The 11195-nt window shown below is 36.2% G+C and overlaps 1 protein-coding gene across 1 annotated transcript; it reads left to right on the top strand.

Moving 5' to 3' along the window:
• Positions 1 to 3477: 3477 nt before the first annotated feature.
• LOC145204822 (melatonin receptor type 1B-B-like) lies at positions 3478 to 9427 on the top strand. Its single transcript, XM_080077420.1, has 9 exons — positions 3478 to 3560; positions 3662 to 3821; positions 4690 to 4883; positions 5667 to 5785; positions 6175 to 6323; positions 6691 to 6772; positions 7017 to 7054; positions 7527 to 7685; positions 8552 to 9427. The coding sequence occupies exons 1-9, from the start codon at positions 3514 to 3516 to the stop codon at positions 8771 to 8773; spliced, it is 1170 nt and encodes a 389-aa protein (XP_079933546.1). The 5' UTR covers positions 3478 to 3513; the 3' UTR covers positions 8774 to 9427.
• The last annotated feature ends 1768 nt before the right edge of the window (positions 9428 to 11195 follow it).

The following is an 11195-nucleotide window of genomic DNA, read 5'->3' as shown; positions in this document are numbered from 1 at the left end:
CACAGACACAAACAGAGCCGGATTACGGGTCTGCTGGCATGTAGGCACATTTTATAAGTGGCCCGAAAATCAGGGTTGCCAACTAAAAAATTAGAATTATCAGTGTTGCAAAATCATTGTCACAAAGATCGTTGTTGCAACTATAACACAGGGTACCGTGTAAAAACTAAATAACAACTTTGCGTGTTTTTGCGATTGAAAACGCGTTAACTAGATTTTGGAGGTCAATCTTACGGTGTAGATTGCTTTCAATACACAAAAGTGCCTAATGATTTCAAAGTGGCCTGGATTTTTGTCTGACCTGTAGGCACGTGCCTACTTTGCCTAATGGTTAATCCGGCACTGGACACAAAATTATCGTTCTTACCCTTGTTGCAAATTTCTGTAGTGTAAACTTTCCCGACTGGGTTAATTAAAGCTTAAAGTATCATTAACGGTAACATAGAACACACAACAAAAACATGCAGTCCGGCAAATAACCTGTTTTTTCTGCCACAATATATTGGCACACATTTTTCATCCAGCAGTTTTTTGCAATATGTTTTGGCACCCCAGTGGAAAAAATGTTGACATGTAACTTGACGTAAAATTAATGTAAAGATTTAAAAAGCGTTAAACATGAGATCCGTGTTTCTTAACTGGTGGTCCATGATGATTTTTGCGTGGTCATCAGGACAAGATAAACTGGAAATAGTTGCAAAATTTATTGAATATTCAGTGCGAAAAAGCTTATCCAATTTGTTGGCTATTTTTATTGTGAGCTGTCAGTTTTTTGATATAACTCCTACCAAACAAAATTTTGTATTAAATAAATATATTTCAAGCCAATATGCATGTTGTGGATGCTTTCCTTAACCCTACTTAACAAGGACACGATACTTATTTAATTGAACTGGTGGTCCATGGCTTGATAGAATCATTCAAGTGCACAAAGGCCAACTGCAATAGGTCAATTTCTGGTGTCAGCATTATTAAGGCCTTGAAGTCTAAAGGTTGCTGATGACTTCGGTATCGTTGGACCCGCGGTTCAGTGAACAATACATGATGAACGGGTAAAAATCCATTCTGCACACGGTTGCGTTATTACAATACGTTGTATGCGGAAGCTTATACGCCAATGATTTCTATCACGTTAAGGAAGTTCCAATTCATGACGTCATTCTTGTGTGTGCGAGCGTGACGTCATACTTCTGCACCTCGACATCACGTGCACCTGTTTAGTTGAATCGAGCAAATTTCAAAAATAGGCAAAAAAAGTTTGTTTGCTTCTAGGAATTTGGGTTTTTTCTGTTGGACGGAATTGATGTAGATTTGGCCAAAATTTTCTTCTTCGTTTCGACTTTATTTCGCAGAAAAGACGAATATAAACCAAAAAAAGTTGCTGGATATCAACATAAAATGTCGCAACTTTTATTTTGAGGCAAAACGCTATTTTTGAACATAAAATAACGCCGAAATAAATATCCATGCTGCGCATAAACTATTGTGTGACCACAGCGTGCACATCTAACATTGCCACCAGTGGTTTTTAGTTTACTAAGAGAGCTTGTGTGTATGCCTGGACACATGAAATCTATGCTACACGTTAACTGCTGGTATGTGGCCACAGCGTGCACATCTAATGTTGCTCACAGTGTACTTAAAAGCTTGCGTGAATGCCAGGATACATAAACAAAATTATTCGGAACATTTCCAGTTGACATCAAACTTTCAACCAAGAACCTTCAGGAACTCAGCAATAGTTTATTTCCGCATTTCTTAACGCTTCTGTGCTTCCGCGTTCCAACGTCAAATAAACAATGCCAAAAACTTTTTTCAGAAAAACAAAATGGGTGTATAAGTGATCGAAACTTTTTTAACTATGTGATTTGTAAATATGCTGTTTATTTAGGATAAGTGATTAATTACAAGGTTTCTAGTGGTTTAGTTGTTGATGATGTTATTTACATTACCACGTTAGCAAATAAGCTCGCTTGAATTTTTGAAATCGCTTTCGTTTTCGAAACCTTCAGCAAGACGCAACTAAATGGGACGTATCTTGTTTGGAGGTTTTGTCATTTCACGGAGGGAAGCAGCAAGCCTGTGTGTCCGGTTGCGACCGAAACAGATTAAGCTGTGAGGGAAATTTCAAAAAGGGAAAAAGGTGAACCAATAGTGTGGGTGTACCTTGTATATAAAGAGCAACTAATATTTGGAGAGATCAAAAGCAAATTTGTGGTTAGCAGTAGGTGAACGGTTCAAAGTGAAAACAGTTTGTGCTAGTTTCGTTTCAAGCTGTTTAGTTTGTGTGTTAGGTTGAAGAGTTTTTCTGATATTTAACGTACTTAAAGAGCGACCACATGTAATGTAAAGTTTAAATTTAAGAAACTTATGTTTAATGAACAAATACAACATAAAGAACTGACAAAAACTTGCCATATTTCGGGGTTAAATGACTGCCATTAACTGTTTAAAGAAGCACAGTTTGTAAAAGGACAGCTGCCTAAACAACTTGAGATGCGAAAGGTGATCTCGAGGACAAAACATTCTAGTTTTTTTTTAAAGTGAATGCTTCAAACTTTCATCAAGTAATTATAGTCACCGCTTATGATAATGACGCTTGCAACAGTTTCCTTATGTGACAAGTTAATACAAATAGAACTGTGGGCGTTAATGTGCTTTCGACAGACCCCGTTGAATCATGATTAGTGTGTGGCATATTGTACTTTCGCGAGCCTGCTGCAATCGACCATAAGACCTTTGCCAGTGTTACAAATAACTTGTAGGCAGTACCTCAAACTAAACGTTGATGTAGACGATTTACAGAAGCGGTTCTTTTTTACTTACTTCGATAAAAGTTTGGAAAATAATTTTTTTGGAAATCTGTCTTGCAGTTTTAGGTTACGAGTTACAGCATTTTTTTAGTTTTTTATGCTATTATACACATTGCTGCATAATGATTTGACAAAAAAGGAATGTTCAGATATGCCGCCAAAAAACTTGCGTTGCAGTTTTGTTTAACAAAATAAAGATGCCTAACTATGTTATTATACCAGAGAAAAAGCCAAAACAGTCACAAATACGAAGAAAAACATGGTTTATGTGAGCAAACATAAAAACGATAATCAAATATTGTGCGTAAATCAACAAAATTTTCAGCTCTTCCGGCAGTTTTTTATTCTACTGTGCCAACGTTTCGATGTCCCTTTTCGCTTTATAATAACTTGTGTTTGCAATGTATGTCATTACCCTGATGAAGGTGTTTCGTATGGGACATCGAAACGTTGGCACAGTAGAATAAAAAACTGCCGGAAGAGCTGAAAATTTTGTTGATACGTTATGCCTGGCAGCAACAGTGTATTCATTGTGCGTAAATATTGTTTCAATTTTATGCTTATATGACATAAATCACTAGAACGCGCTACAAAACCCTTTTTCGTATTGTAGTTTCGAATGAAGCGTTAAAATTCAAGAACGTATGTTATTGTTTGCAGCTCTATTTTAAGATATTTTGCGTTACACTGTTACATCACAATGGCTGAATTCGCTACAACGACTTCGGGAACCTTAGAAGCAACGAAGTAAGTAAAAAAACAATTTCAAATTTCTAAACGTTTATAACATTTTTAGACCTTTGTTCTGTTACGCAACAACGCGAAAACAAAGACAATTCTTTTTTCAGTGTCTCGACCTTCTACTTCCCGTCTGACGACAATGAAGGCACCCTTAATGTTGGTCATGTGATCTATTTCGTGTTTTTGGTATTGGTGATGATTTTCGGGACAATCGGCAACGTGATGACGATTATTGCAGTAAAAATTGACAGAAAACTCCGAGAGGCGGTACGTGAAAAAATGTGCTACATTTTTTGGCATGTGCCTTACCATATGGGAATGTTGGTGACAGGCTTAATTCGGTATAACGCCTTTAATTAGCCTGGCGTACTATGAGTTATAGATGAGTATAGATCGCTGGTTTGCATCGACGCTTCAGGGCTGATCCCAGTATGAATGTATTATCTTAGCTTTTCTGTCGTGTATTTCCTTTTCATTTTTGTAATTACAAGTTATTTAGACTATAAACATATGCATTTAAAACTAAACCCTGAAAGACTTCACTTAGCAAATTGTGTTAACCTGTCTAATTTCCCCATTGCCTGCACGATAAGTGCGTGAATTAGTTTTTCATGAATGGTAAAGATGTATTTTTGAGCTTATTCACGCACCGTAATTGCTACGTCCAGACCCAATTATGCATTGTTCGATAAAACCAATGTTTCTCCGAATTACGGGCTTCAAGTCCCAAAAATTGAACAAAATAAAGTCAACACAACACTTTAGCACTTATTTCTACATCATACCTTGGATATTTTCTCTGAACATTGGTTCAAACCAAAAACGACGATTAGTGCAGCATCGACTGTATCTATTAACCCAATCGTAACATTTCTTGAATATCTGAGCATTTTCCTATTATGTTTGAGAGATATTTTAAAACATGACGTGTTGGCTATGACCAAATTATGACCCAATGAGCCCCAGACGTTCGAGTAACAAGCGTCCATTCCATAAATTAATAGAGTTTGGCTATGTTTTGTTAGTGTTTCTTACACAATACAGTTTAAATTTACAATAATTTCCACCTAAGTGTCTTGTATGGGTAGGTACGTATTCGCAAAGACATGGTATTAACTTTAACATTCTTTTGCAGGTGTCCAACATACTGATTGTGAATCTAGCTTTGGCCGATTTCTTGGTTTGTGGCGTTGTGGTGCCGATTGTGCTCGCCCATACAATCCATGCTGAAACTTTGATCGACAATATATTGTGTTACGTATCTGCTGCAATTTCAGGGGTCGCTTGCCACACTGCCGCTATTACAATGACATTCATCGCATTGAACAGGTTGGTTAAAATTTTCGTTTGCAATACTTTTGCAATAAATTTTTCATTTTTCGTTCACTTTTCCATTTTAACGTAATTAATAATCATCAAATCGCTTTTCAAAGTGTTAGAAAACATTAGGTCAAATACCTCTCAAATTTTCAAGTGAAACACAATGTGTAGTGAGATGTCGATTTTACCCTTGGTGGTTTGTTTACCAATGTTTGCAAACAAAACAAATAAGTATTAACGGATTCTAGTTTTCAAAAGCCCAAAACGATACCAAAATGTTGATAGAGATAGAATTTACTCTACGAACATCGGTGGGTTATTTAACAATGTTTTTATGCAAGATTAATAAGCGTCGATAAACTTTCGTAACAGGCTATCTGGTTTCACAAAAACAATACCATAATGGTGATAACGTTAATGGTTTTGTTTGGGTGGGGGCACATAGAGCTATGAGAAGGTTCATAAACTTTTTGACACAATGTACTAATACGTACCGGTCAGATTGGAGGCTACCTTACAAACTGTCACGTTGTCAGTAAAGGGGATTTTACAACTGTAAAGCACGCACCTTTCCATCACGGCCAACTTCTTGCGTAGTTTTTGAACCAAAACACAAGGCCTTGTGTACAGTTAAGATATAAATCTTAGTGAATGCTTTGTGACCAGATGACTCGGTATCCTTCAATAGGCCTGGCGTACTATAAGCCTTTGTATGCACCATTTGTTTTAAACATTTACCAGACTTGTGTTTTATATGTTGTACTAGCTGATATATAAGCTTGTCCATTTTAGGTACATTGCCGCATATCGTGCTTCGTACTACGGCGTGATTGTTCAGAAGAAACGAGTGATTCTGGCTGCAATCTTCTGCTGGTTTTTTGCTCTTGCCAACACAGCCCCTATCTTGCTCGGTAAGTCTAGTTTTTTTTTCGAAAGTTAAAAAATTTGAAAGCTCTAAAAATCAAATGTATCTCTGATGATGGCATAAACATTTGTCAAAACGTGTGATATTAAACATGCCACGTTTTCTTTCCATTTTGGGCAGTTTATTCCATAAAAAATATAACAATAACAGAAAACAGGTTGTAGTTAAGGATATCATTAATATTTAGTTTGTTTATTCTAAATATTTAATTTTTTGGAGTGAAATCTTTTTCAACTTTTATTTCTAGAAGTTTACAGTAACTGCGCAACACTTTGAACTATACCCACCTTAGTAAAATAAAGGAACCTATACAATGACGCAAACTATGACCAAGCCTTTAGGAAGTTAATAAGGTTAATGTTGTTTATGTTACAGCCTGGCTACAGGTTGATTATGACCCAAAGAAATACGTCTGCGTGTGTTTCGATGGGACATTTCCACTCCAGTACACCTTGGGACCCGTTTTTATCGGACATTTCTTACCCCACGCCATCACTATCTTCTGTTACGCAACAATACTTAAGGTGATGATGTAAAAAAAGCAAAAGCATATTGTTTTGTATTAAATATTTGTATTAATTTAAGAAAAAAAGCGATAACTTTACCTCATTGGTTGAAATGAGTTGAAGTCGTAAACTGCCCAAGTCGAAAAAATCAAATAACAAACGATTCAATGGACTTTCAATAAAACAGGCAGCTCGACGGCCTCTTGTCCGTCCAAAAAGGATAAAATAAAACAAACAGTATTGTTTGAGGCTAAAAGTAGTAGACTCTGCATATAAACAATCAGTTTTATGCAAAGCTACTTTTGCAATTGTTTACTTTCGATTCTATAACTAGAGGGCGCTATTTTTGGCTTTTTATTTTAAGTTTGAACTGTTAACTTTGCAGGCGCTCAGTCGAAGCAGAAAGAGGTTGGACAAAGGCCGTTCCACCGCTTCACACGCCACCACAACTTTTACTTCTGAATCAGGTCGGTGACGTGTTTATTCTTCATGACGTAACCACCACTACGTCAGCAGTGAATGTTTGTACGTTCTCAAAAGAGGCTGATTGTAAAAAATCAATCCCGTTTTATTCAAATTTAAACCCTAACCCAACCACAAAAGCCCGGCCCGACTTACAAATCTAAGTCTATTTAGTGCCGACTGCCTTATTACTTATATTGATCATTCGAATTCCATTTACCTTTACAATACAAAATTTTGCCATTTTAGGCCCATCCAAGATCAACACAACAGACACGATTGTCCAGGTAACAGCTTGACGCATGATAACATTAAAAGATAACATTTGGATAATAATAAAAAATAACCCAAAGCTGTACAAGACGAGATCGTTTTTTATTCTGGGTACCGAACGTGCTTTATCTAACTAGAAGCAGGGATGAATTACTTAATTAATATGTAACCACATAAATGGAAAGCCTAATTTTCAAAAAAGGTCTTTTAACACGGTGTAACTGCAGCGCGTTCAGGCATCATCCACCCATTGTGGCCTTCACTATTTTTCGCTTTCCACCCACACGTTCAACTTTGCGCAGCTATTTCCGGGTTGGTGATTGATTTAGTGCAATATTCACGCTATATATAGAACATATATGTTCTTTCAGCAAGTGAAATAAACTTAACTCAACTTAAAAGTATTAGAAAGGATAAGAAAAAAAAACTTTAGGGACCCACCCTTAAATGTTATACGAAATAAAATTAAGAAAGTGATTTTTTTAGGATAAGGAGTCAAAGAATGGCGGAATCAAAAGTTGGAACAAACATGAGATTCAGATGTTCAAGACTTCCCTGTGGATCATCATCTTTTTCAGCTTCTGCTGGATTCCTTACGGGATTCTGGTTTTACTCCAGGATCTCGCACCAATTGAACTTAAGAAGGTAAAAAGCAAATAATTTTCAAAACGTTTTTTTATTTATTTTAATTTCAAAATTCTTACTAACATACGCAAACATCAGTTGTTAATTGAGGAAAATTTGAGAAAGGGCGGTGTTTAACAATTTTTTTTGAAATTCTTTGACAATTTGTCATTTCAAAATGACTTAAAACCTCCGCTCTTTGGTTTGTTGCATGGCAACGGAAACTTGTTTGTGACGTCACACGACTGTGTATTACGTCACACAAGGATAAGGAAGTTGCATCAAGTTATAAGTTTCGCACCTCTGTGTGAATGGAGGTCGCCAATGTTATGATAATGAGTCGAAAGTAACGGCCCACCTTCTACCACAGCTCGGTGGCTTGCTGTGTATGAAGTATGTTGGACTTACATTGGCACAGAAGTCACACACCATATATGGTATTTGTGGAGGCTGCATTTCTTTTCGCCCACATTGCGTGAAAATTGGTGGGTGGGACCAACCCACATAAATATATTGACCGATAGTTGATGTGACTTCTATGATGTAGTTTTACTACAGGGGTCGTTTAAAAGTCGTATACTGATTCATACAATCTTGGTGTAGTTTAGTTTAGACTGTGGGTAGAATAAAAGAAGACTTTGCGTATATAGGACGTCGGATAAGTTTTAATAACTTACCTGAAAGCGAAATTATTGTTTATCTAAAGAGCCTGGCTTTTATTAAAAGTTATATTTTAATTTGCGGGAATCAAAGTCTCTTTTATGTAAAATGGAATGTAAGAACAAATTATGTAAGATTTATGTAAGAACAAAATTTGTTTCAAAATTTCGAAACGAATCAAATCGATAATAAGAAATCCCCCTAAAATATTTCCATTTGTTTCCCAGACATTTTCGGCTCTCTGTTTGCTCAGTTTTTCGCTCAACCCCGTGATTTACGGCGTCTTGAGCCGTAGCTTCCGCCGCTCCTACATTCGGATGCTTCAGAAGATTTTCTTCTGCTGGAAAGAATCAGCTTACGCTACGAGCACTCAGAGGGCGACATCCACCGGCAGAAAAGTTTCTCAGATCCGTGGTTCTTCCCAAACACGCGTGTCAAGCAACTGCTAAAAGTTACTTCTTTCAGTGAGATTTGAACACGTAACCTTTTTAACACATTTGTGTGTCTTTGAAGGAATGTTTGACTTAAGGTTTTCAAACCAAGGTTCTTCTTAAACAGAGGATGTTTAAGAAATGTTACATTGGTTTGTGCGGAAAGACAATCGTTATAAATTTATGATTTTCTGACAAACTGTTTCGTTTTTTGAGACTTTCAATAATTTCTAAATGAACTTTAATGTTGGTTAAATTCACAGTGAAAGTCAAGTTTAATTTGCTTCTTGATTTTAAAGATCAAATGGAAATGGGGCAAACACGAGTTTTTCTACAAATTGGGGGATTGCTCATTAGACATGTAAACAAATTTGACAAGGTGATAATGTAAAAACACAAAAAGAAAATTACACAAAAACATGTTTCCAAATAGGGGGTTATTTGTAAATGTGTAAACTTTAAAACTTTGCTGCAAACCAATTGAACCAGTATTTTTTATTCTTTATTTCTTTTTTTTAAATGTTTATTGTTGTTGATGACCAAATGTACGCATACAAATGTATTTAAAACGTCACCCTTTTGGATTTTTTTTATCGTTGTTTCAATGTCTTTTAACTTTTTTTGTCTTTTAACCCAAAGCACACCGGCAATAAATTTCACCACAACACTGAAGTCAACAGCAGTTTATTTGAGTTTAAGCGCAATAAAGTTTCGTTGCAAGGAAACTTGTAAAGAAAACATTTGTATTTAACAAATGGTTATAGCTGCAGGCAGTGCACACTTTTTTCCACCTACAAGACATTGGCTAGTGTGGCTATTTAACAGCACTCCAGTTTGTTGGAAGTATTAGGCTAAAAATCCATTCCTCACCACTTCTGTTCGATGCCATAACTGGACACAAACCGCAAAGGAAACTGGGTAAGATCAATTTAAAATGTCTTGTCACCAGCTGCACTGATGAGACCTTACAGGTCGACACAGTGTGTAATGTCTGCAGCTTACTAATCGAATATTGGCTTGGTGTTTTTATATTTTAATAACTTTAAAATAAGATTATTCTACTTGAATAAGTTTACTGGACGTCGACACACGACTACGCCCTGGAAATATGTCGTTTCAATTCTGTTCATTTGTCAGAGAAACAAAACACATAAAACCCAAACCTATAGTTCGGGTGCATCGACAAAAATCGCAATGTTGTGTTACGCATATACTCAGAAGCTCGTGATATTTTCCCTATATCACTGTTTGCGTTAAACGTGTTTCTCTTTCTCAATGAGCTTTGAAACAAATCCATTGCTAACCGATCGATATAAGGGATTCATTCGCAGCCTCTTGTGTAATCTGACACTTCAAACGCGCTCTCACATTAATAACACGTGTTTCCTTTTGCAGTATGCCTTTATCCATACCTAATGAATCAACAAAGAGCGGTGTTAAGGCGACATACGGAACGGTGTAACCTTGTATGGCAATACACACGTATTTTGAATATTCGATTTTGGGTATGCTGGGGATTTTTTGCAACACAGGAAAGAGGCTTATGTACAAAGAGCGGTGCACTGTCGTTAATTCATGGCGTTGATTAAAGTAATGATAAAACCAATTCAGAAAAATGAAACAAGCATCGCAATAACCTTGTTTGTGTGATGTTTACTGGTGCACTAGTATAGGTTTAAAGTTGTGTGGAAGACTGTACCCTAAAAGTATTAAAGGACTTTTGCTGTTAGGAAGTGTCAGTTAATATTAATTAGGACTTGGGCGACTTAGAGGTGATCTAAATGTCATGATAAGGAAATGTCACTTTTGTAGTTTGGGCCGAGTTCATATAGGTCAACATAAACATTACAATGTTGATAAAGTTGTAAAGTAAAGTTGATAAAAAAGGTAGTAGTAATAAATAGATGATCAAATTGGAATTATGTTGACCGGCTTATTATTTAACTTTAGACCTCACGTAATGATATGTTGTAGCAATACAAAATACCAAAGGTTTGCAGGAAAAATCGTTGCATCAAAATATGTTAGATAGGGACATTTTTTTCTCAATTTTTGAAGGTATAAAAGTTTGTCAAGAACCGTGTTGAAAAGGTTACAAACTTTAAATGTTGAATATTCTATTTGAATAAGGAACTGAAGATGTCAGTTAGGCGAATTATATACATTTAATGTAAATTCATTAACTGATTTTGTTACTTGAAAATCATTTTTTATTCCCAGCTAAACATTAAACTTGCGCTTTCCGTGAGGTATATCTGGTATTGACTTTGGAAATCGTTCAAGCGCTTATATCCAATCAGGGCAAGTTTGTTTCTATCCAAGCCACGTTCTGCATAATTTAAACCGCGTTCCGAAAGTTAACACTAATCCAAATGTAATGGAGGGCTCAGAGAAACAGTGTACTGTCATTGTATTGTTTTTACTTTTTGCTTAGGTTACA

Source organism: Phallusia mammillata, chromosome 8 (assembly GCF_965637545.1).
Source record: "Phallusia mammillata chromosome 8, kaPhaMamm4.hap1.1, whole genome shotgun sequence".
NCBI classification, from domain to species: Eukaryota; Metazoa; Chordata; class Ascidiacea; order Phlebobranchia; family Ascidiidae; genus Phallusia; species Phallusia mammillata.
The sequence above is the reverse complement of the archived record's forward strand: the minus strand, read 5'-3'. Positions and strand labels throughout refer to the sequence as shown.